The 27414-nt window shown below is 37.1% G+C and overlaps 1 protein-coding gene across 4 annotated transcripts in view; it reads right to left on the bottom strand.

The window, feature by feature from the left end:
- Positions 1 to 27414, bottom strand: part of FER (FER tyrosine kinase) — a 157891-nt gene that overhangs the window by 103744 nt on the left and 26733 nt on the right. For all 4 annotated transcript variants that reach the window (XM_079331053.1, XM_079331056.1, XM_079331054.1 and 1 more), the window contains exons 6-10: positions 18098 to 18281; positions 15605 to 15742; positions 14635 to 14754; positions 8860 to 8982; positions 5366 to 5555 (exon numbers count right to left, since the gene is read on the bottom strand). In XM_079331053.1, the coding sequence (XP_079187179.1) occupies positions 5366 to 5555; positions 8860 to 8982; positions 14635 to 14754; positions 15605 to 15742; positions 18098 to 18281 (755 nt within the window). The remainder of the gene's footprint in view (positions 1 to 5365; positions 5556 to 8859; positions 8983 to 14634; positions 14755 to 15604; positions 15743 to 18097; positions 18282 to 27414) is intronic.

The raw sequence follows: 27414 nt of genomic DNA, 5'->3' as shown, positions 1-27414 counted from the left end.
AAACCATTTTCTGCTGCGTACAGTTTTAAACCTACTGGCAACAAGGCATTACAATGTCCAATGGCAGTACCATGGTGCTTCAGCTTGCCTCTGCCCTGTGAATCTCTCATGAGTCCATGCTAACAGCTTTGGCTTATTCAGTCATAGCTAGTCTTCTAGCACTGAGCTCCACCTGCTGACAAGCCCCTCAAGTGTTGCAGAGTTTGCACACCAAGTCTCCGTTTTGTCAACCAGCTCCAGGAAAATGCTGCAGTATGCAAAATCAATCTATATTAAATACTTCTACAGTGAGAACAGCATAAAATTTCAAAGAGATGTTCTTAAAAGTAATGGGTTTACACCTTCACAAGTTTTTTTGACCATATAAGAAAAAAGGAGAAGAGATAATTAAGTGCCACAGACTGCTAACCAAAATTAATTACTATTATATATTAACTAAATCTCTTGTCTGGTTTAAACACTCCCTGAAGACTTCCTATTCTGCAACAATTTCCAAGCCAATACTGATGCTGAAAGTTTAAAGCTTTACCATGAAATGCAAATCATCATAATTGCCCGTAATTACCTGAGTAAATGTTTAGCTGGCACTGTAATATTCAAAAATTAATGTTTTTATTTCTAATTTGATCATCAGACATATAAAAATTTTCTTGCTGTTGCTTTCTTCGTTTTAATTACCATGCACTCCTGCCATGCTTTGTTGATCATATTAACAGCAAAAATGTAGCTTATGTACCTTAAGACAAATGACAGGCCATACATCAACTGACTAAGCACCTAAACATGGAAAAGAAAGCTTTCAGTTACTAGTTAAATTTCATAAAGTGACATTACACTTCAGATACTACTATATTTTTGTCAAAATATATCCATTTATAAGGAATAACCTTTTTCAGGTTATTATTTAGCTAACAGCTTTTTTTAGTATCCCTGTATTTTAAGTACAGAAGAAAATGTGAACTACTAATCTCCTATAATCTCACATAATGGATAGCATAAATGCATAACTCAAAGGCAGTCAAAACCAAGATTTTAAACCTGTAGTGCCATCAGCATTATAATTATCTCTGTCTTGTATGGACAAGTCAGTAGAAAAGTGTAACTGCTAGTACAAGTACAGTAAGTTGCTTCATTTTTCCATATACAATAACAAAACTGTTAAATGCTATGTCCAGAAATAACAAAAATTACATTTTTTTTCACTCCGTGCTATGATATCCTGGTTGAAAAAAAGAGCTTAGTTGGGGAATTTCCCTTTTTTCCTAAAATGAGTGCATACCTACCAATACACAGCAAAAATTTCAAAAAAAATATTGACTAAGGCAAACCATATTGAAGACACTAACAGAATATGAAACTTCCTACAGTAAAGAGAGGCAAAAAAGAACAAGGAAACTTAGTTAAAACACTCACATAACATTACACTATCTATAAAAACATATCTAACAGCATTTCAGAATTTCACTCCTTGTATTCTATTATACAGCTACCTAAGAGAAGGGAAACAAAACAATTTGCAAACTATTCCACCATGAAATTGCCTATATTTATAGACAAAAATACTTAAGAGTTATGAAACAAAATTGCTTTGCATACCCTTTTCCAAATTTTAAATTACAAAACAAAAAAATTATTTGTAACTTGAGGACATGAAATTTGCTTCACATGGATACCAACAACACAAGCCAACTATGATTTTCTAATTATACAGGAAAAAAAATTGCAAAACAAATTGCAAAAAAATTCAAACAAAATTGCAAAATTGCAAAACAAGTGTTTGCAATTAATTTCTGAAGATGAATAAATAACCACATTGAACTGTATCAGAGTAATATTTAGATGAACTGCCCCCAGAAAAAGTGGAGAAATCTTAATTAATTTTTAGCTGAAGAAGCAGTCATCCTCTTGAATGACACCAGGATGAGCAAACAGCAGCACAAACATTTCATTTCTATTTCTCATCTCTTACGGCTCTATATTTTTAAGCAGTTTTACTAAACAAAAAGAAAAAAAAATCCCATTTTAAAGATCACCAGATGTTTATTTACAGAAACAACCCACCAGAGTATTATTTTTTCATCTTGAGATATAATCAGGACTGCTAGGTCAGGGCAATGCCAGACATGGGCACAGACTGAGAGAAGAAAGAACCATCAAGAGCAGCCCTGCAGAGAAGGACTCAAGGGTGCTGGTAGACAAACGCCAAACATGAGCTGACACTGTGCTCTTGCAGCCCAAAGGGTCAACCTGGGCTGCAGCAACCTAGGCTACACCCAAAGCACCATCAGCAGCAGAACGATGGAGGTGACTCATTCTACTCTGCCCTGCGAGATCCCACCTTGAAAACTGCACCCAGGTCTGGGGCCTTCAACACAAGAAAGAGATGGAACAAACCAGGAGGAAAGTCACTAAACTGATCACAGGGCTGGAGTACCTCTCCTACGACAACAGGCTGAGAGAGGAGTTGCTCAGCCTGCAGAAGGGAAGGAAGATCTCACTGAAGCTCTTAAAGTAAACCCATAAGAAAGATGGAGGCTGAGTCTTCACATTGGCAGACAGTGACATGATAAGCAGAAACAATCTTAGTCTAAAAGAGCAGAGGTTCCAGCACCTGAGTAGAGCGCTGCTCTGCCAGGAACACAGCTGTGGCACACGCTGAGAGAGAGGAGACAGCCTCAGTACTGACAGTGACCACCCAACAGACCTTAATTCTCTCTGCTCCACTGCAAGCTGACAGCAGTGGTCCTTTCATGTGCAGAGACAAGAGGCCTGACTACTTCTGGCTCACTGGAGTGACCAGTTGGGGAAGAGGCTGTGTGAGAAAAAGGCCCCAGAGTCTGCACTACCTCTCAGCACTTTTACTGTGTGCTGCTGAAGCGCTGAGCAGATAGCCTCAGGTGTAAGGGCTTATCCAACATCATGGTCACCAAATCATTTAACCATCACCTCAAGCTGCTTCTCAGAAAGCAAGGCCAACACCAACACCATCAGGTCAAGCCCAAAAGCTGGTAGAACTCTTTACTGAGGTGCAGGAGCTCCTGCAGGTCCTAAGGCAAAAAACAGCATGTGCAGCAGGATGAACAGGATCCAGGACAGGCTGCAGCAGGTCACAACCATTTCCTTCTGGGGCAATATGTGCTGATCCCAAGGCAGCCTGAGTACCAATGTAAATGCTGTATCCTGTACACGTAAATGCTGAGCTTGACTTAGCTGTGGAAATAAAGTTGCCTGCTTTCTTGGTCAATTCTGTTTTCAGTCCCTTTCAGTCTCCTGTACAAGACAAGGATATCCACTCCTGGTAACCACAAAATAAATGCGCATGTCCAAGAGTAGTTTAGTCCTTCTGGCAAGCTTTGCCTCGAAGAAGCAGAGACAATCCCACACAACTTTTTATTCAAATTCAACGTAACACATCACACTTTATGATAGGTCTTCTCTGCAAGGTAGCTTGAATGACCAGCATTATTTTCATAAAAAATGAAGGCACTCTGAATTCTCAGGTAACATAGGCCAGATGGAACTGCATAAACTAGAGAAAGTTTCTTAAAGAACAAAATCCATGTCAAAAATTAATGTTAACATTGTCCCTGGCATATAAATGCATCCATGATTTATTTTCTCAAGTTACCTTAACAGTAAATTTTACTTAGTGGTTTAAAAAAATAAAAGAAAAGCTCACATTATCCTCTATTTCAGCTTACACAGCTGGTTTTTCTGTGCAACCTTATATTGGGTTAAAGTGGCAAGACTTTGTAAAGGGGTGCATCCTGCTTCAGTGGAAGGTGTTTAAAGAGATTGGAACTAGGGAATCTTGGAAGCCCCTTCCAACCCAAGCAAGCCTATGACTGTATGTTTCCCCTTCCCCTGCCCTCCTGCAGAGGTCAGTCCCTGAGCACAGAACCAGCCTCCCTGTGCCATCTGCCCTGGAGCACTGCAGGTCCATCAGTGGCTGCACTGGAGGTGACACAGCCCTCACTCCTTGCAGGTGACACTGGAGGTGACACTGATGGATGTGTCCTGTCCTGTTGGCCTTGTGTAGGCCTGCATTCAGCACACAGGATTATTTTCTCCCACCCATTGAAACAGAGGTTTAGATGTTAGAGGTTTACACACCAGAAAGCAGACTTCAGTGATCTTGAACTGAAGCGGAACAGTACCATTCTTATGACTAGAGTCATAATCTCAACTAATCCCTGCAGACATTAATCACTAGCACTGCTACAGGATATGGTAATAAATAACTAATGAAATAGCCTGCCCCAAAATTACTCCAAGCCTCCTAATCATTATCCTGCAATCATATTTGCAATCATTATCCTGATTCTTTTTCTCTCTTTCTTAATCTTTTTGTACTTTTTAAACACCTTACAGGTCATGACAAGTATACAAGCTTCGTAAAATAATGTACCAGTGTAAATGACAGCCACCTCATAGTGCCTTGTAAATATTAAACAGCAGTGGAAGCAAGAAAATGCTGACAATCAAGTATAATTGTAGAATGGGAATCAAATGGTTCCCTAAAAGACAGAGGAAGAAAAAAGCTTTCCTCTCAGAAACAACCATTTAATTACCATTTCAGAGAGCTACTGCCCCATGGGCCAAAAAGAATGTCAGGCTAAACCTCAAAGATAAAAAGTCACAAATATCTCCTACATGTCAAAACTAATCCACAATGGCAAACACTACTGTTTGTCCCTTTAGTAAACAGGTACTGTTTGTTTGCTTTTTTATGTGGCCTAGAAACTCCACACATAGCTGCATACAACTGAGAAAAGGAAGTCACACAAAATTTAGTAAAGTAAGGTACTATGTAAACTATACGAAGTTTCTCATCAGACTAAAAAATTCCTTTTAATTAATAAGAGCATGTGAACATTTAAAAATAAGTTGCAAAGAAACTAATGTTCATTTTGGTTTGAGAAAAGAGTAATTACAGTACATAAAATTAATTTCTCAGTTACATATTATACATACACATGGCAGCAAGTTCAAGAGTTTTTGCTGTCAATTTTCTATCTACAACTGTAAATTTATTTCCTCAACACAGCAAAGAAAATCACCAACAGCTACTCAGCCACATTTACTAAATCCATGTAAGGGTTTTCTTCATAAAATAGTGTAATGAAAATCTAAATATCAAGTGTAGAGAAGAGAAATGCAAGTCCCTACACAGATTGTTATGAGCTACTGCCACTTAAAAAAAAAAAATCATGCAACTGAACTTCTTGTCCAAACAAGTCTCCAGAAATGCAAAGTGAAGTCCATTAACTTTAAAACACCTCAGTGAGTATCTTGATACTCTGATCCCAGGTCTGAAGTACAATGGCAGGGCTACACAAAGCAGTAAAACAGATTTAAAACTTACCATAGAAGTCACTGATCTTGCATCTTCTTCATAATTCACTACAGGTGGTGGCTCTTTCCCATCATTCTCTTGAACCTTTTGTTCCAGTAGTTCTTTCTGGGCTGCAAATTTTGCCTCAGAACATCTTAATTGCTGGACTGTTTGCTTAAGTTCTTCAAGTGCTTGCTTTTGGCTCAGCAAGAGTACAATACTGCAAGGAAAAATAACAATTTTAAAATGTATATGTTTAAAAATACTTTATTTGCTTCATGGAAGCTGGGGGACAAAAAGCATGACAATTCCTCAACATAATCATTTATTTAAATGTGAAGAAATTTTCAAAACAACAAGACAATGCAAGCAAACACCTCTCTATCACAAAAACACCCATTCTTTCTACCACAAAAGTCATGTCTAATAAATATAGCTGGAATTCCTGTTTTCATCCACTTTTGACTGAATTTATAAACACTTGGGTTCCCCCTCCCTTACAGAATAAGTAAATTTTACATAATGATTTCAAGTGATGAGAAATTCATTCCAATCAGTGTGGTGAATTTGCAGTAATAATTTGCAAACTCATCTTACAAACAATATAAATTCATATAGCATCACAGATACCTGTTTTTTCCTCTGCACCATAAGTATTGCTGGACTGTGTTATAACTGTCTTATAAAGCTAAATAAATTTATGAGGACCTAAAAGTAACTTTTCATCTTCTGCTTATTTTTATAGTCTTTCTCTGAATACCACTTGTACTCATGAATACTCGAGACAGTCGTGTTGAAGGACAGGCACTTAGAGCATCTGCAGGCACACAGATGACTATTATCCCAAAAAACTGTCAAAACCAAAGACTGACAGATGCTGCCTAAGAGACAGAATCACCCACAGCATAATACAGACACCCTTAAAAGCACTCAACCAGAGCCCAATGACATGTGGTCCATAGGAGATGCAGAGCTCTCAGTCTAAAGAACAGATGAAGGAGTTAAATGGACCAGAACTATGAAGAATGAGGACAATATGAAGAAAAATCACAGTAGGGTGTTGCTCTGTATCTTCATGATAATCCCTCGAAGACAAGCTCTCCCACAAACCCTACCCTTGAAGAAACAAGGAAAAGCAAAAGTTTTTCATACAGGGATTGATCTTCAAGAACTGATGCACAGCCAAATGACTATTCAAATGGGCTTCAAAGAAACAGGGGAACAACCTGTCATAAAATCCTCTTTGGCAGGAAAAGATACAAATCATATCCATAGAGATGAGCATTATATCAAGTCACTAATGAGCAAAACTCTACCACCAGCAAAATTATCGTCCATTCAAAAAGTGCAAATGTGAGGTACACAAAAACAATTCCCAAATCTGAAACAGATTTGGCTTGAGCTTGCACATATTTTAAAGCATCAGAGAAGCAAATGAACAATTATCTTGAAGTCATCTTAAAGATAATGTGTTTTCATCTGGTCTCCTTTATGAGGACAAAAAGGACATCACCATGTGAAAATAATAGGCTTCAACCATCAGCAAGGCCTTGGTGAATGCACACTGGATGGAGTGACATCCCCAAATATAGAATGTTTTCAACCCATCAAGACACAGCAATAACAAGACATACTCACAAACTGGCCTCTTTCTGAACTTTGGCAAAATGGATTACAATCTGATTGGTTTCCCAAATTCAACCTTCAGTGCTTGCCACTCCAGTCATGCACTAGGAATTAGAATCTATACAAGTATTTGCCTGTGACCTGCATGAGTGCCAACTTTAAAGTCCCTGTTGCTAGTAATAGCTACTAGCAACTTCAGAGAGATCTTGTGTGAAGGATTCCTGCAGCCCAGGGCAACATATGACAGAGTGGTAAAAGGGTGAACTAAATCAAAACCCAAATATTCAACATGCTATCATGTTGGAAGGACAGATGGTATGCTTGACAGATACATATATAAATAAAATACAATTAGAAAGTTTTTTGTGTTGAAGGTAATATCATCATTTGAAGATGGAAAGGGATATTAGTGCTGGAATAATGGTACCAAGACATTGCCATAAGTTATGACCTTATGCAGCCATGATTGAACCCAATGCAACAGTTGGACAAGATATTCTGGGAACATTAATTACATGCTGAAACATCCTGATCATTCTGCACTGCAGCCAAAAGGTGAAAAGGGAGTTTGTTGGAGGCAGGCATGATCAATGCAAACTAGAACAAGGATGGCTTCAGGGAAGCCTTCACTATACAACTAGATATCTAAGCCAGATTCCCTGCCTTTTAATAAGACAAACAGATACTGGTGCAATCTGAACTGAAATCATCTCCTCAAAGCCACAAACATCTCTAAAGGATCACTCAGAGAAGCCTTCACACAGTAAGAAATACAGCGATGGTCTAAATTATTTCCAGGGAGTGATAACTAGTAACAAATACTGAGGGGAAAAAAAACCAAATAACACCCCATCAAACTCAACTAGTTCAAATATAGTTTATCCTTTAAGTAGCCTAAGTAGCAAAGAAGACAGGTCAAGAACCAAAAATTGGAAAATGCACTGTGGGCATGTGTTAACTTCACCAAAGAAAGGACACAAAATATCTAATCAAAAAATTGCTAGCAGATACATAAATAAAGTTTTGGATATTAATTAAATACTATACAATGTTTCATGTGACAAGGTTCAGCCAACACAGAGCATCAAGACTTCTTCAGTGTAGGAAGGATTACTTGAAGGACTTGCACTCCAATTCACTACCAGTACTATAAATGAATATTTATTACCAAATTAGTAAGGTTAATATCAATTGCAACACAAATCAGAAAAATATCACCACAGACAAAAGGTTTCTTCATCTGTTGTGCTGACATCAGTTTAGAAGAGTATATGAATATTTTTTCTAACCACAGGTAGAAGAAAAATCTAAAGATGTTGCCCAAGAATGATTCTTTATAATAAGGTTTCATTTATGGTGCAGTAACACACTCACTAATGTCTCACCTTTGGGATTTATTGTGCAGTACTACAGGGTATGAGATTTACATTCTTTAGTTTTAACACTTTTGTAAAGGAAATACAAGGAAGAATGAACTTAACCTGACAAGCTGCAAACATATTACTGCATAAGAAAGAGTCATGCACTTGACTCTAAAAACCTTTCACAGAATTACACCTACACAAGGAATTCTGTCAAACAGACAGGCAACTGAACTCACTCATCTTCTTTGATCAAGTTGAATTGAATTAATGGAAGGTCCAGCTCTCGAGCCAGGCCAAACTATGACAATTACATGAAACTTATGAAGCTGCTCAATTCTTCAATGAGTTGGGGTCTGCAGTGAGCAAGGGTTATTACAAAGACAAGAAACTAACTTATTGCTGTTTTTCACAGTAATTGCTAAACACAAAAGCAGAAGATTAGTGAAGGTTACTTCTCACTTGTGTTTTAGAAATTGCATTATAGACATTTTTCCCCCTAAAATTATTGTATTTTGAAATTTAATTTCAACTTACTCAGATTTCTTTTCACATGTCTTAGACGACTCTTCTATTTTTTTCTCTAGTTCCAAAACAAGTTCCTCTTTGCTCAAAAGGGTTTGCTGTGTCTGCATCAGTTCTTCTATTACTGTCTTTAACCTGTAAAACAGATTTTAGAAACCCAAACTGTGAATGTATAAACTGTATCTATCTGGAACACTGTAATCTTTTTCCCGAAGATGTAAAAGAACATTATTTTTTAGATTATGTTACTCAATGCTTGGTGATAGCTTTTTTCTTTTTTCATGTGGCCAGACCTTTACATTGCTAATCTGGATTATCAGAGATTCTATACAAACTTCTGTATATATACAAGATTACAGAATGATCTCCTGCCTACAGGTTCTCCCACCAAGAAAATATTTTTTCTGGAATATGTGATGAGTACTATGAATTAATGCCTTCCTAATTTATGAGATGCTTTAAGAAAGACAAAAGCCTTCCAACTTATAAAGCATGTTTTAAATAAATACACAGAATCAGCAGTTGGGTTGTATTTCTAGTGATTGTGTAATAGTGATTGTATTTTTCTTCAAAATTATCCTTTTTAGGTTACAATCTCTGGTAAATTCAAAGTAAATTCACTGGTTAATTCAAAGTAAAGATAAACTGCACAAAACCACTCAATACTTAAAGAGAAGGAGTATTACACTTTAAAACTATTACTGACACTTCATAATTATCCTGGTAAATATTCCAATAGCAAATAAAATAATCCATGAATCTACAACATCTGCATTCAGAACAATGCACGTAAATGGCTTACAGTGACTACTTCTAAAAAGTGTATCAATCAAGAAATCGTAAAATCAAAACTATCTCTTATAAATAAATAAGCATTTACATCTTGTTTCCTTTTTGTTTTTATCTACACATCTTCATCTTACTTTATTTCCCCTGCATTTTCAAGCCAAATTTCAATACAATTACTGAAGTAAAGAGTGGAACACAAGCTAAATATATGTAGCAATTACCACTGCAAAGATTTACAACTCAAAACCATTCCAGACCAGGGAGTGGGACACCTAACTTTCTAAATATCTAGGAGGCAAGTTCCACATGTGCGTATATACCAAACGGAATTATTTGATTCTAAACACTGAATCAGTCCTCTCCTCCCAATTATTTTATACTCTGTTGATTATATACAATCTATACCCAGTCATGCATTTCATTCTAGGAGACTAAAATTACTAAAGTCACAGTGTGAATGACCAAAATTTATTTTCCAGAAGACAAACCTTCCACATGTGTTTATTTTGAGATAAGTATTTAAAACATTTCCCTCAAAGTACCATCCTCACAGCTCTGCTTTTCATATACATTTTTATTCGTTTTAGGCTGTCAAAATCTCTATGCTGAACTTCTCTATGTTTTCTTGTACTGGGTCTCCAACTTAATACCAACTTTTTTATTTTAGTACCTTGGTAAAGAAAGTAACTTAAAAATATTAACTGCTTTTTTATCAGCTTTCTAAACAAAATTTTAATCTACATTGTATTTGCTTAACAACTGATTTACGGGAAGTTGATGTTTTATCTAATGATCAAGCATCAATAGCCATGAAATTAAAACCAAATTGGTAGGACTTCATCACTAGTAGGAATGAGTATATATATGCAAATACAACATCTTCATAATTTCACCACTTCAAAAATATTAGATTTTATATTTTATACTGCAGCACCAGATTAAAACATTAAGTTCTTCCTGAAACTTCTGAGATAGTTCAGGACATTTTTTTTTATCTTGGAGAAAAGAAAAAAACGTTACCATGCACACCAAAATCCCTTGCCTCCTTCACTCAACACCTATTCTTTGATTAAACAATACCTTTCATTCAAACTCACTACAGCTGACAATTCTGCACCAGTCTTGTGTCATCTTGGCTGCAGCTTGACAAAGGAATTTTCTTGTCATGTTGTATTTGCCTTCAGTTTACAAAAGGGTTTCTATGACTTAACAGGTAATCACTATAACACTTCTAAAATCATGCAACACCCCTACCTGGAAAGCTTCTTTTCGTATTTCCTTAGCTATAAGCTCTGTTCTGATGCAACTATTAATTAAAATAAATGCTTGATCGTAGAGAACTTATATTTCAGAAGAATTGGATATTACTATGCTCATTGATCAACCTTCAGCTTATTCTATTTGCTCCTCTCAGCTTCTAATGCAAATCTCTTCAAAGCATAAACTTTTATTCTGCCATACTTCTCAGAATTTCTCAGCACTATTTAGTGACATCTATGAATATTTATCAGGACACACCATAACTCATTCCTTAGAAAGGTTAGCTAGTCAACACTGACTATTAACTACCACCTTTTGTCAAAATTTTATTCATAAATATAAGTTTACCTTAAAATGTCAAAACCAGTTTTCTCATCATGTTCCCTTAAAATATACATTAAAACTGTTAAACAGTTATGTACAGAAAGTTGTCATTTTTTCATTGCATACTCAATAAAGCAGCTGATTCAACCAAACATTTTTGACTATAAATCAGTATGTCTTCAAATGTTTTAAATGTTGCACCATATGCACTTATTTAATTGGTAGATACTGAAGTTAGTTCTCCCCCGCAGAAACATAATGCAGCATTTTAAACTCCACGACCACAGTTTTAACACTGAAGATGGAAAGTCAAATTTCTATTGTTTCATCATGTACAGAGATGATTTTTTAAAGTCATCAACTATGGATAAATTATGTAGCACACTTCTATTACTTGCAAATTTCTAGTCATACACTGTTGACAGAAATACCTGTGGGGTTTTTTTTCTGGCTGCAGTGGCTTTAAGGCAAGATTATAGCAACACATCTAAAACACAGTAAATAAGATCTATGAATAAAGACAGTTACTGAGAACTGTAACAAAAAATGAAGGGTTCTCACCTGCAACTATAATTAGGATAATAATAAACAGTTTTAACAGTCCCAGGGGATAGTGGAGCTTCATAAATAATCTGCATTGCCTAATATGTTCATAATAATCCAAATAAATGGACAGTTTGAAAAGTGACAGAGAATGCTGATCATATAATGTTATCTGAGGTAGAAGGAAGACTCTGAATATGAAGAATAAAAAAGGATAATTCTGGACCTTATGACACTCTATACCTGGGCTGTGATTTCAATACATAAGGAAATAGCCAAATATACATTAGGGAAAATATAATCCAAAGCAGTATTTACTCAGTGGGGAAAGTTTTATTTATGTAGAGACTGAGCATGGTTCTAAAAATTGCCATCATCACTCGGAAATGAAATCCTGGAGATACAGTACATCATTTCCTGAAAACTTGAGGCTTGAGGAGCTGCTCTGATCAGAAAATCAAATTGAATGCTTCTCTAGGATTTGTCAAAGCCAAAGCAGAGTACAAACACCAGAGAACTTGGAAGGCATCCCTCTAAACTGTAATCTGCAATCTGAATTTCCTGTGAAATTCTAGTCATCCATCTCAAAACCAATATGATAACCTTGAAAACATTCAAAGACAATCAGATGGATAAAGGATGAGTAAGCTTTGTGAAAGGACTGACTAAAGCTACAAGATCACTTTGAAAAAGAGATCACAAAGCAGAAATTGAACAGAAATTTACATTATCATAGGCAGAAAGGAATAAATTGTTTCTCTTCTCTTCCAAAACAAAAGCCTAAGAACCATAAAATAAAAAAAAAGACAACAGGTTCACAAAATAGGACATTAATAGGAATTCCTTCACCAAAAATTCTATGGACAACAGATAATTTCCACACTGAACCTGACTCAAAAATATCACAGAAGAAAAGTACTTCCAAGGACTTAATAAACTACATCCACAGCCATTAAAGACATCTCAAAATACTTCAAAGGTGAAAATTATGGGAGGCTGAGGATCAGCCTGGTTTTGCTCTCCTCACAAGACTCTTCCCTGTTGTCTAACATGGGAATGAAGAAAGTTGAGTGTCAGTCTTTGGTCTCACCAAAAATGGTTTAATGTTTCTCTCAGCATCCTAAATCTTTACCAGAAAGTGAACACCTTAAAGACAACAACACTTAGAAGAGTTATCTGATTCCAGAAATAATGACACACCATGAAATTTCTCACTCAAATTTGCAAAACCAATTCAAGTGGATGAATATAAGTTTTGCAAGAGAACACAATGAAAATTGCACTGAAAATGTATCAAAGTAGGTAAATATACAGATATATATTTATAACATAATTGAATATTTCATCAGAAACATTCATTAGAAAAGCAACATTTCATCTCTTTTATTTTTATATGGTGCTATTTCTAAAAAGTAGGATACAAAAGGAAATCCAAACAAGAATTTTTCTTTTTAAGCTACGTAAGACAGAATCTTGGAAAAGTTTTAATATTTTATTAAAAAGGGATGCTATATATTTTTTTTTTGTTACTGTGCTGAAGTACATTAAGACATACAACATCTACAGAGTTTAGGTAGGGATAATCTCAATATAGTAATGATGCAGAATATATTAAAAAAAGAAACATGTTTAAAGGAATTGGCGGGGTTTCATTATCATGGGATCCTCTCATAAATTAAAGGACTAAGGACGCAGATGCTTCGTATTAAAAAAAAAAAAAATCAATACTTATCAATGGAATACATTTACAAAAAGTAATCAAATTATATAGAAAAAGAAAAGAGACAGTGATTAAAAGCTTTAAAAAGAAAATTATTAAATTCAGAATTTCTGTCATGTTGAAAAAACACAGGGAATTAGAGTAACCTGCAGAAGACACTGAAATATATTTATATTTTAAATACTTCACTCTGATTTTAGTTTTCAGAGAAACCTACAACAAATAAGGATCATAGTCTGATTAAGCAATTGAAATTTTAAAAACGGAGAAAACCAAATGTAAAAATTCCTACAATATATCATTGATGCCTTATTTGCATCAGTTATACTTTCTAAGGGGAAAACACTTCAAATAAGTCAAACATGAACTGAAATACAATAGACACAGCAAAAGCATCATCAACAAATGAAATTTTGAATTTCGTATTTTTAATGCATGATTAACAGTTGCAATTTCACAACTGACCACACAAGACCACTATATGTCAAAAATTGAGGTTGATAATGCACAAACATAATAATATCTGCAGTCTATTCATTACTCGTAACAAATGATTAAAGTTGAACTTGGTAAAAGTAATGAAAATATTTAATTAGGCAACATATTAACAAAACACATAGAGGTAGTTCATCACCCTGAATACCTAGAAGCTGTGAAATGTTACACAACAGCTACATCTGTGTTGCTAAGTTAATGTATTCTGAAGGTTACAATAATGAATAATAATCTCCTTTAGAAAACAAAAGCATATACTTTAAAAACAAAATAAATTAATTTATTCATGAAAATTTTCTACTCCATGGTTTAAATCACTGACCACATAACTCTACTCAATGGTTTCATTAAAATATTCTGCTATTTTTCCTAGAGTAGTAATGTGGAAGGACTTTTGGGAAAATTAACCAGCATGTTCCCAAGGAGGACTTAGGGTAGATTAGGGGCATTTTATTAGCTAGTACAGAGAATAACATACATTAAAAATAATGGAAAGTTTTTGAGGAGACTAAGGAGAAGGATGTGCAAAAAAACTGTACAACCAGCATGGGAAACAGTTTGTAGCTTGAAAATATTGCAATTAGAAATTTGATTTTAAAAATTGAGATACACAGATTAACATTTCCAAAGGATGAAAGATCTGTAAAGAGACTTACATGACTTGCAAACTTTCTGCTGTTAAATTATTCCACATTATCTCATTAGCTTGAAGGTTTTCATTTTCTTCTAGTAAAGATGTATCAAACTCTATTTCTTGTTCAACAACTTCTGATGACCTAATTTAGTAAATAATTATTTTAATTTCAAAATCAACATGTATCTTCAAGTAGATCATAAAGCAAACCTGTTTGATTTCTTGACAAGTTTTGAAGTATTTTATCACCTAGATTATAGTTAAAGTTATACAAGAAATAAAAGGACAGATAGCAATTGGGTATATATTCTTTTTCCACTGAAAAAAAACATAATTCTAAAATCTCCCAAGATAATAAAATGCACTACAATTCTTTCAATCAAGTTCACAGAACAATCAAGGTTCTCAAAAGCTACCAATGTGAATGGGTGACTCTTACCTGCTTCTGTCACAAACTGGCATGTGACGACCACCAATTCACACATAGCAACAAAAGATCATGCAAGGAGTCTTAAAGATACTTCCTCACACACTAAATCAGAGTAATATTTCCATAAACGGGAAATACACTAAGTAAGAACTTTCTTGCATTATCTGCATGCTCTGAAGTCTCAACCTGCAATAACTAAGGAGTACAAAGGTACCTAGATTTGACTTTAAAACAAGTTTAGCCCACAATGCAAATTGCATCCAAATAAATAGTAAATTGGCTCATCTTCAGCCTAGACTGTAATGTGTAGTCGGCTGCCAGTACCAAAGTTATGGCTCTTCTCATGTAACTGGAAATTTGGTTTTCTAGAGCCAGCCAAACAGACTGTTCAGACAGCTTTCTGTATGTGCAAAGTAGTACAATTTTCAAATTAGGATGAAGTTTTACAAGTCTTTACAAGCAACAAAAGGAACTAAACAGAAGCAAATTCCTCCAAACATTTAGGCAGTTTCAGTTTAGTGCAGGGTTTTCTCAAGAAGAAACATGAGATCAAAATGCTCACCTGTGAGTATCTATGAAGTCATTATACTCGGAGTTAGGGTCTATCTGCTCCACCGAGGTCTGGATCTCTTTATGAACATTCACAATCTCTTCTGTTACAAGGCTGGTGATCTCGCTATACTCATCCAAGATCCCTTTCCTAGAGAGAAAAAAAATTCCAGTGTATAAAATGGCACTGAAGGCATAGATGGCATTGAATATGTTTCAAATTTTCAATTTGCTGTTTCTACAAACTCTTGGGGCAACTGGCTAAAAAGGGAAAATAAGACAATTTATCATTCAAGGAAACAATGTGTCACCTGAGGCCATTCCTCTACAGGCTTAGGCTGGCTACAGTCTCTTAAAACCATGCTCCTTCTGTGGATTTCAGAACACCTACACTCAGCATAGCCAAACTAAAAACTGAAGAGATCACAAGGAAAGGAATTATAGAGCTCAGTGATGATGCTCTTCTACACACAGGACTTGCCATGCTTGTTATAACCCACAGTGAAGATTTTCATGCTTCATGACCAAACATATTCTGGCATAAGGCAAAGCAATTTACAGAAATGTGTGCATTTCCTTTCAACACTAGTTTTCCATGTTAACTTTTTTTCATATATATAATTTGTCATTCAGACAAAAATAGGCATAAACCACAAGTAAGCATATATTTATAAGAGGAGAGAAAATTAACCAAGAAGTTGCTGTGAGAAAGCCACCCAGCCTTTGTCTTTACCTGCTTCCAAGAGTGGGAAAAAACAAATGGAAAGGGAATGTTAGAGAAAGAGGTGATAGTGTGGCACTACTTTTAATACCACCCAGTGACACACACTCAGAACACCGTTCTGTTCTCCTTAACTTTTAGTTTTCATTCATAATGCACCTTCATAATTATCTCCTATTTCATTTACATGTCTGATAAATCTGCTAGCTTGCCAGGATCTGAAACGTGGTGGCCACTCATAAAACACTGATGAATTTTGGCTAGCCAAATATGCAGAGAAAAAAGTATAAACACATTTTTCCTGGATAAGATCTCAAGTTATGTTTGTTCTATAAAGAAGTGATGTGGTGTGATAGGCTTTTTTAAGTGTACTTGTTCTGAGCAGAAAGCAGACAAGAGAAGACATTAAATAATGTATTTTCTGAGAATATAATGTGTGAAAGCGTTCCAAAAAATACTTCATGGAGTGTGATGAAAAGACAGCTAAACATCAACCATAGCAATGCCATATCTAAGAGAAAGAGAATCTATATCACCTACAATGACCAAAAAAAAGGAAAAAATTATTAGCAATATTAATCTGTATTTTTTTGAAGTTTAAAAAAACAATTCACCCACAAAATTAGGGTTATTAAGGAAGTTTTTTTCACAGAAGTTTTCACACTAAGCTCTACACCTGAAATCAGCATCTCTCATATGTGCACCGAAGTTATTATAATAGAATAATTTACCAATACATTCAGAACTCACAAAAATGTTTATGTAGTGACAAAAGTATTTTTTACAGGTTTTTACTCCAGGCAGAGCAAAGATGAGTGAGTGGTTCAATAAGTTCTTGTTCCACTATATATTTCTTCAGTTAATTATTCTATCTCATGATTCTAAAAAAAATCACCTTAATAAGAGCACGCATATTTAACTACAGCTTTTTGTTGTGATCTTACTTACAAAATTAAAAGGACTGTACAGCAAGTACTACAAAAGTTTATTGAAATACCAGCATCTGTACCAAAAAAATGAAAATCATACTGCATAGGGAACTGCACCACATAAAGTGTGGAATCCCCAACTCTCCCTCACTTCCTGTGCTCTGAAATCAAGACGAACACTGACTTCAGATTAGGCAAGAAAGTGAATCAAAGAAGAGTGTTTCACATCTGATTGAAGAACACTTAACAAAAAAACGTAACTACCCTTTTTTTTTAAACTAAGACAAAGAGGCAGCACAGTTACTTTCTGGTTACAAACCAGAAAGGAAGGCTAAAAGTTCTCAAATATCATCACTTTCCCTGTACTCTATAATGATGTAAAAATTATCTTTTAGGAAAGAGGAAATAGTATCTTTAAGGGGAGATTCCTTACAATGCAATCAAGTTTACATAATCCTGTTAATTCTCCCATCCATATCATTAACAATGCATCTGGCTTGGCCCTCCTTCACAATCATTTTCAAATAAGTCAGGCAGTTTCAACCAAATTTGTTCCTGTTGGAATTTCATAATAGTGACTACCAGAGAGGCAACAAATTTGCTATAGTCTATAAGCTGAAGGAAAAATCATGAGCTCAAATATAAACACTTAAGATGATCAGTAAGACTTTGTAAGAAGATGGTGACTTGTTGGTAGCTTTAAATAAGAACACTTGGATAGACTATTATCAACTGTTATCCCCTTATATATATGTAATTAATCACAGTTTCTTATTTTCAGCTATTCCTACAAATTAATTACAATACCCCACACAGAAAATTGTACAAGTTAGAAATACATAACAATACATCTTACAGGGCTTTAATCATTTCTTCTTGCATCTTCTGTAGTGAATCAAGTAACAGAGGAAGTGTAGTATCATAATATTGGTGCTGATGTAATTGTGCTCCTTTCAGTGCCAACACATACTGGTTATGCAACATATGAAGTTTCATAGTGGCTTTTTCACACCGATCTTTGGCTTTCTCTGTCTCCTTTCCTAAAAGAAAACAAAACAAAAATGCACATGGTGATTTCAAGGTATACAGGCCTATAGATGACACACCTGGCAGATTTATGACAAGTTTGCCCCTTTTTCCACAGTAATTTTTAAGGCACTTCTCTGACTAAGTAATTTTCTTTGAGTAGAAATATGAGAATTCCTTATCTGAAAGTATAGATCATTTGTGAATGTGGCTCATTAAAACCACAAATATAAAAATAATACACCTATCAAAAAGAAAGAAATCTCAGATACATTATTATCTCAAAGCTTTTCTTTTATTTATTATTTTAATAGAGAAAGATATGTCTTACCACACTAGATTCACTAAAAATATATAATTTTTTGTATTCAAGTATTCTTACTGCTACATGTAATTCTAATATAGCATTTGGGCAGACAGTCTACATATGAGCAGTTAGACCCTCACACTGTTACTCCTGTGGAAAATGGGCAGCTTCTCTCCTACACCTTAATACTTCCCTATCACATTGATATCCTGATCAGGAAGTTTGGCTCTACAGCCTCAGCTTTGCACCGAGACTAGGAAGTCCTCAAGTTCAAGCTGACAGGACCAGCTGAGGGTTTGCAGAGTTACAAGGTACTTCAAGAGGTCATCTATTACATTCTTTGCCACAGTTAAGTGCACAGGTATGTGGGGCAACCTATCAAACCACAAATCAGAAAAGCAGCCCCAAAACCGCTATTGTGAAGAAAATCAATTTTATTTTAGCCACAACCAGAACAGACACACAAGCTTTCAATGATATCCTTGCTGTCCTCTTGATATTTACCAAGTACCTCATTACTTTTACAGGAACTAAGATAATTTTAAATAAATCTCATATCTGCAAATATCAAGTACAGAGCCACAACTACCTGAACAGATAACATATCCTACATAAAGCAATCTCATTCAGACCACTCAATTTCTTAAAAATTTAAAATAATTTATGTAAGGAAAAACTTGTCTACTACCCATCACAAAGCAGTTGACAAAAATATAATCATTTATAGCTAAGTGGCAAAACAGCTGCTTGAAAGCAGACCTTGAGGAGATGTGTCATATAAGGAATACACAAGGGACTGTGAACTCAAATAAATCAAAACACAGCCACATTAAAGGCATGCTAAAAAAAAATTGAGGGAAAATCAGTAACAAATCCTCTTTCATATATATTGGAGTCAGCAAGCTTGTCAGAAAAAGTAAACAACAGTCATCATATAAAAGGAACTGGTACATGAAAAAATTTTTTTTTCTTCTGTGATCACTACTCCAGACCTTCAGAGATTTTGTGGATGAAATATTACTTTGTGAAAGAGTCAATGAATCTTTTTTCTGAGGTGTCAGAAGAAGAGGCTGGTGAGAATAAATGAAATGAGAACAAATTATGAGGACTGGATGGTGCTTAGCTTTGAAACCTCAAAGGTACTTGGGACAAGTTTTAGCTGAAATATTGTGATTAGTTTATATGGGAGGAAGAAGACACTCAATGAAGAGTCCCATGAAATAGATGAGGTGATGAAAACGATGAAGATGTTGTCCCAAAGTATCAAATAGGGAAACCAAACATGGACAACTGGAAAATAAGCTGCCATGGTTTGATACTAGCAAAAAGGCAAGCACCCATGAGAGCCACTTGCCTACCCTCCCCTGCCACTGATGGGCAGAGAGAGAAAAATTTAAGAAGGCTTCAATAGTTGAGCTAAGTATGAGAAGAAAACACTCCGAGGGCAAAACAGGCTAAACTTAGAAGTACAAAGTGAATTTATTATTAACAAAGTCGGAGGAGGACAATGAGAAGTAAAATAACCCCTTCAAACACCTTTTCCCCCCAGTCCCTCCCTTCTTCCCACTGACAGCTCAGGGAGACATGGCATGGGGGTTCTGGTCAGTTCATCACCAGGATTTTCTTCCTCTGCTCCAATCCTTCCCCTGTGAGGCTGTGGGGTCCCTCCATGGCAGACAGCTCTCCCTGATCTTCCCCAGCGTGGGTCCACTCTCAGGAGCAGCAGCCATTCCACACCTGCTGCAGCGTGAACTCGCCCCACGGCCACACAGCCCTCCCCAAACTGCTGCGGCATGGCTCTCTCTTCCACAGGGTGCAGTGCTGCAAGGACAGGCTGCTCCAGCCTGGAAGCAGGGTCCCTCTGTCCCCCGGGTCTGCCACTGGATCACAGCCTCCTCCAGGTATCCACCTGCTCTGGCATGGGCACCTCCCCCACGGGCTGGGGTGGATCTCTGCATTCCCTGGATCCCATGGGCTGAGGGGCACAGCTGCTTCACCATGGCCATCACCACAGGAATCTCAGCTCCAGTGCCTGGAGCACCTCCTGCCCCTCCTTCTCCACTGACCCTGGTGTCTCCATGCTGTTTCCCTCACATGTTCTCACCTCCTCCTCTTCTCTAGCTGGAATTAACACTTCACCCCACATTGTTTTGATTTTCTTAAATATGTTATCACAAACAGGTTACCAGCCTCTCTCACTTTTGGCCAGCAGCATGTCCATCCTCAGAGCCATCAGGGATTGGTGCTGCTGCACATGGGGAAGCTTCCAGCAGCTTCTAGTAGGAGCCACATCTGTGGTCCCCCTGTTATCAAAAACGAGGGGAGGGGAAGGGGTCATGTACAGGTCATGTATAGGATGAAGACTGGATGAAAAAGAAGAGGACAAAGCTGTTGGAAGACAAGGCTGAAATGTTTTGCTTGTCAGTCCATTGTGAGACATGCTGTCCAGGGAAGCCAGAAGAGTCAGGCAAGAGGGTAGCAGAGGCAAAAATGCTGCATTATTTTTTGGCTTATTCTGTGTTTGTCTATTCCTACTAAGCATGCCCTAGATGAAATAATTTAAAATTATCTCCATATGTCATCATTTAAGAGCAACAAGTTTTCTATTCATGTGTTTAAAATACATTCCTTATCAGTTTTCAGTTTAGGAAATATCAGCATATGTGAAATCATGCCATGTACCATCGATATGGGATTGTGACCTGTGAGCTGCAACAAACCACCTCCAACAGTTAAACTAAACTGGAAATTTACACTAATATTATCAGATCCAGATAACTAGCTATTTAGTAATACTATATATCTTTCAGAAACCTTATTAACCTCCAAACTATCTGATTTTCCAACCCGTTTTAAGGACTAAATAAATTTGCTATACCTTATTCCTCAGCAGAAAACCTCAACTAATTGTGACATAAATCAAATTATCATAGTCACTCAACTTTAAAATAGAGCCTTGGATCTGTATTTAATTCAGGCAACACAGTTGCAGTATTGTTTTCATATCATAATTTATTTTTTAAAGTAGCAAAATGCAGTGAGGCAGCATACACAGTTGTTTTACATGTCAATTAGCACCAAGGAGAACACCCAATTTTCTTCATCTCTATAATGAATTTAATAAATAGATCTAATTATAATTCTACTGCTATCAGCTGTTGACAAAACTGTTTAATGTTAATAGAAACTGATTGTGTATACAATATGTCACACCATAAACTGTACTGTGAAGCTTGCAAAATTCAATTATGAAAGTTTTGCATTTACAAAGAAAAGGCTGGCATCCTTTTTCAATCATTCTGGAGTCAAGTATTTCAATTTCTAACAGAAACTCATCTAAGATTTTACTGCACACAGTGCAACACAGCCATCCAGGAAAATAATGTTTTAGTCTATTTTCAATTAAAAGGCAGATTTGCTAATCTGAAGTTCTTGCAATCATTAGAGTCCTGTGGTCTAATAATCACCTAGAATGGACGAAAAAATACTGCATGTGATAATAACCTGAGAAAAAATTCAGCTCATAATGTTCACCTTCTTTAAATAAGCATTACTGTACAGTGCAAATGCCTCAGGGAAGCTGACCTTAAGGAAATAAATATTGCAAATAGAGAAAATTTTCACACATATTTTGGATTTAAAAGAAATAATTATGCCCATGAGCTCAGGTTTTTACCCTCTTACAACTCCTTCGAGCTAGACTTTCAGCCTTTCCAAAGTGATGATGAAGTGTTCACAAAAGAGGCAACAGAGACCATTATAAAGGCTTAGTTCACAACAGACAAACTAAATTTCTAGATTTATAGCTCCTGGTATTGAGAAGTGGCCTTTCACTTCAGCACACAGTGAATGCCATCCCATGTAGATACACCAATGACATAATATTACACAAGTCAAACTTTTGACAATTAATTTAATTTAGTTTCAAACAGAGCCAATGACACATGTGATGTCACAATATATGGTTACATCCCTTCAACAGAAACACAGTGAGAAACCTTAAATATGCTAGAAGTGTGGAAACTGACAAACAAAATGAATAACCGAAGGACAAACTGAGTATCCACACGAGTAACAAGGAAGAAAGCCTCTGCACATAAATAAAACTATGGCTAGCAATCCACAGAAAATGAGGACTAAAATGCATACCAGGAACTCCCATAATTGTCTCTTGTAGTTCAGGGAACGCAAAAAGCAAACCTATCCAAATTTCTGGACATAAGGAACATAAGTAGGGGAGGCAATGTCGTAAGTAATGTGACCACCAATGACTCAGCCAGGCGAAATGTGGGCAGTGCCAAAAGTGACTACAGAGCTCTGGAGGCAGACATGAAAAGTACGAGGGACCAGGCTGTGTCCTCCTTAATGGAAGGTGAAGGTATGGTGGGTTTAGCGCTGGCTAAATCGCCAGTGCACCCACTAGAATTATTTATGCATTTCTGCTGTGAGATAGGATTAGGAGGAAGGCCAAAGAAGGCTCAAACTTTGGAGAGTATAAAGAAGAACTTTATTAACAAAAACTAAAAGAAAAAATAATAAGAAGCAGAATAAATCTTCAGAACACTTCTCCTTCCCCCCACACCCTCTTTTCTTTCACACTGACAACATAGAGAAACAAATCTGTCAGTTTACCATCTCTTAAACAGTCTTTCTTCAATTCACTTAGGGAGAAGACTCTCTATTCAGTTTATGGAGACTTCTGCACAAGAGGCACTTCTCTTGTGGCTTCAATTTCCATGAATGGTAGTCACCTGGGAAATCTGCAATTGTGAAACCCCTCTCATTTTTTAGGCCATGTCAACTTATGTGGCACATGTTAAGGACAGAGCAGTTCAAGTAAAGGCTCTCTTTACCTAACTCTTCTTCTTCCTTGGGGGCAAGGGGCATTACACTTCTCAGTCTCTCTCTCTCCCTCTATCTCTCTCCCTGTTCAAACTTCTCATGGCATCACAGCTACTTCAATATCTGCTTACTTCAGCACGAATGCCTTTGCTTATGTCTACAATGTGAACACTCCACAACCCCATAGCCATTCCACAATTCACAGGGAAACAAGAGAGTCTGATTTATCAATCATATCTTCTCCGTAGCTTACAAGAGAATTTCAGTCCAAGACATCTTGTTTCCGCCCCTCAGGGACCTAACTCTTTCTTCCTATCTGACCTTAATGTCTCCAAGTTGTCTTTATGCATGTCTTCCTCTCTTTTTCTTTCACTCAATAGAGAGGATGGAAGGTCTGCAAGTCTTATCTGTGTAGTGAAAGACTTAATATCTTGCCCATTGTCTGCAGATGGTCATGCAGATGGACCTGCCAGGACGCAGCTGGGAGCTGCTAGTGGTGTAAAGTCCCTTGGCAGGTGTTGTGTGGGGAGACTAGGATCTCAGCACCAGGCTAGAACACAGGACAGCACCTGCGGGTCAATGGCTCCCCCTCCCCCTGCCCGGTAGTTTCTGGTGAGACTCAGCAGCAGCAGCATTCCAGCCGAGCCACGGGCCCATCTCACCGCAGTGCCTCGGAGCAGGGGGGGCTCTGATGGAACGGGGCCAGCTCAGCCTGGCCCCTCACAACCCCCTTGGCCAGCTTCATTACTCAGGCAGAAGAAAGAAAGAAGGAGAACTCCCCGGAGTTTGCTCTTCTTTACATCTGTGCTCACAAGGGCGCATAAACTTCTTCACTGGCACAGCAATGTGCCAATATCAAAAATCAGACACTGACTGGTTTTTGTCTCAGGTCTAAAGGAAGCTGCCAAGGTCCCTAGGGAGAATTAATTCCATAACTAGTTCCTTTCCTTTCTTAACAAGAAAAAACAAATTGATACAAACCACTGAAGAAGGGAAAAGGCTCAAGGAGAGCACTGACAATACTAGCTGCAAGTAGTTGCAGAACCAATGTTGGCCAGAGGGGTCTGGATTCTGCACCCATGGGAATTTCTGCAGACCACCATCTGCTTACAAGATAGGAAACCCCTAAGCAGGGTAAAAGTGTTTTTGTCAGTAAGATGGCTGGCCTCATAGGAGAGCTTTAAACTAGGAATTACACAGGATGGAGAGGGTGACCCACAGTCCAGAGGAAGCCATGAAGGAGACTGTTAAGGAAAGAGCATGGTAAGATAGGAAGGCATCAATCAAAAAGAAAACAAAACAGCAGGTGCAGGTGGGCAAGAAGGTTCCTACAAAAGCACCCATGTGAGAAAAGTCCCACAAATCTTTTCCAGGACCTCAGCATGCTGGGATGACAAGCCTGTGTATTACTGCATGCAGTGTGGGGGATGAACATGGTGAGTTGGGTGTCTGTGTGCAGGATGTTGTCAGGATCACAGAGGCAGGACTGGAGCTACGCAATACAGAGTTCAGACTCCTAGGGAAAAGCAGTCCAGGAAGTCAAGCAGAGGGAGTTGCTCTTTAATGAGAGCAGCTGGAGTGCATGGAGCACTGCCTCAGGATGGACGAGGAACAGAGAAGGAATGACCTTATGGGCTAGGATTAAAGAGGGAATAGGCTCCTTTTCCCACAGAAAGCTAAGCAGCTTGGTTTAAGTTGTTGCAATTTTCTGCATCAAAATCTCACTAAGTATCACAGTATGTGATTACAGAAAATTTTAAAATGGAAAAAGAAGGGAGAATCAAAGCTTTTGCCATTTTCCCTCTTTTCTCTTTTTTTTAGGGAAGCAACAATCCTCCTCTGAGTAAGTATGCACATCTTGAGCATACAATAATTTTTAAGACAGAAAATCTGTCTAAATCAGTTTGATTTAGAAACTTTTATTTTTGTAAAAAAACAGCACTATAGAGCTGCCAATGATCTACAATGCATTTACATTGTTTATGACTGCAGTTTTTCAATAATTTTCCAGAACTGCATTTATCTTTCCATTTACACATATTTTCAGCATTTTCAACAACAGAAACAACTTCTGAGTATTTTGTTGTATTTACATTTGTTTATCAATAACAAAACTCCAATACAGTCACTTCCTGATTTATTTCAACTTTGGAGATAGACCTTTCCACAGAGCATTATTTAATTCTGCCTGGAAAAGAACACTTCATTACACTATTTGCTTACATTATGGTACTGAACACACTGAACATATTCCTTACACTCATAAATGAGATGGCCATGGCTTTCAAATAGCTCTTTTCCTAGCAACACATTTTTTAAAAAGAATAAAATATTTTTTCATAGAGAATCATAAAATTTAATTCAGCTGCTCCACAGACTGAAACAGGAGCAAATACAACTGGGACTTCAACATGGTCTTTGTATCAATTGAATTTTAGTGAGGACTAAGCATTTAAATTACAGCAAAAAAATTAAAAGCCCAGATATAATGGAAAAAATAACTACTTTTATACATCAAATCAATGTAATTATGTATGTTTATGTTAATTGATTCCCAAAACTGAAAAGTACATTACACAACTTACAGCGAGTTCTTGAGAAAATAATAATTGCACCCGACTTTTGGCGGCAATTTTGTAATTTATCCAGTTTTATTTCCTCACAGTTTATTCAATTTGCCAGCTTCTCATTGCGCAATAGCAAACACAAGTTTTAGGATTTGCTCTGTAATTGATTACTCTGCATTACCCATTTAACTGACTTCAGAAATGATCTCCTTAAATTCCATATTTCATACCATAATGATGGAGACATCTAAATACCATAGGTGATTATGAAAATTACTTCCTCATACAACAGTTCTTATTGATGCTAAAAAACCACCAGTGACATGACTTTGAAAGCATTTGGACTCACATATTGAGCCTGGTTTCACTTTCCTAAGGCAAGGCTAGGCTAGGATATTTCAGTTGGAATGGACCTACAAGAATAATGAAGTTAAACTGTCTGATCAATTCAGGGCTAGCAAAAAACTAAAGCATGTTTTGGAGGTCATTGTCCAAATGACTACTAAATGACAGCTTCCTCTGAGAAGCCTGTTTCAGGGTTCAAACACTCTCTCAATGAAGAAATGTTTCCTAATGTCAAGTCTGAACATCTCCTGGCACAGCTGTGAGCCCTTCCCATGTGTCCTGTCACTGAATCCCTGGGAGAAGATCAGCCCCTCCCTCTCCACTTCCCCTCCCCAGGAAGCTGCAGAGCAGTGAGGTCGCTCCTGAGCCTCCTTTTCTCCAAATTGGACAAACCCAGACAGCCCAGCTGCCCCTCACTGCACAGCCCTTCCAGCAGCTCCACTGCCCTCCTCTGGGTGCATCCCAGTGCCTTCACATCCTTCCTAGACTGTGAGGCCAGAGCTCTCAGTGCTCCAGGTGAGGCCTCACCAACACTAAATACAGAAGACAATCCCCACTGCTGACTGCCTGGTTGTGCTGTGTTTGATGCATCCCAGGATGACATAAAAATAGCAAAACTGAACTTTCTATCTTTTGAACTGCTGTCAGATATTCTAAGGGTGAGCTATTAAGCACCTCTAGCCAATTCTTTGTCCTGTGCCTGCTGGCCTGTGAGGACAGCACAATCCTGGGGCTGCATGCCTGTGTTAAGAGGAAACAGTATGTCCAAGCTGGTCCCACACTTAACAAGAAGTCACCACGATCTCTTTTTTTAACTCCCTGGCATTTCCTGCTCTACAAGCTTTATTTTACACAGAAGAAACAACCATACCCCTCCTTCCAAGCAAAAGCACTCATAGTAGATATGTGTCAAAAGACACAGTAGAGCATTACTTCTAAATCTATGCAGCCTGCTGATCTCTGTAACACAGACCAGTTCAGCCAGTGTTACTTGTTTTGTCTTAACAATACGAGAGTTTCAGTCAAAACTATGCTCAAAAAACATCCTACTAGGAGTTTCCCTCATTGCAGCAACTACAGGCAACA

Source organism: Erithacus rubecula (assembly GCF_903797595.1).
Source record: "Erithacus rubecula genome assembly, contig: SUPER_Z_unloc_2, whole genome shotgun sequence".
Classification (NCBI taxonomy): domain Eukaryota; kingdom Metazoa; phylum Chordata; class Aves; order Passeriformes; family Muscicapidae; genus Erithacus; species Erithacus rubecula.
This window is presented reverse-complemented; position numbering and strand designations above follow the sequence as displayed.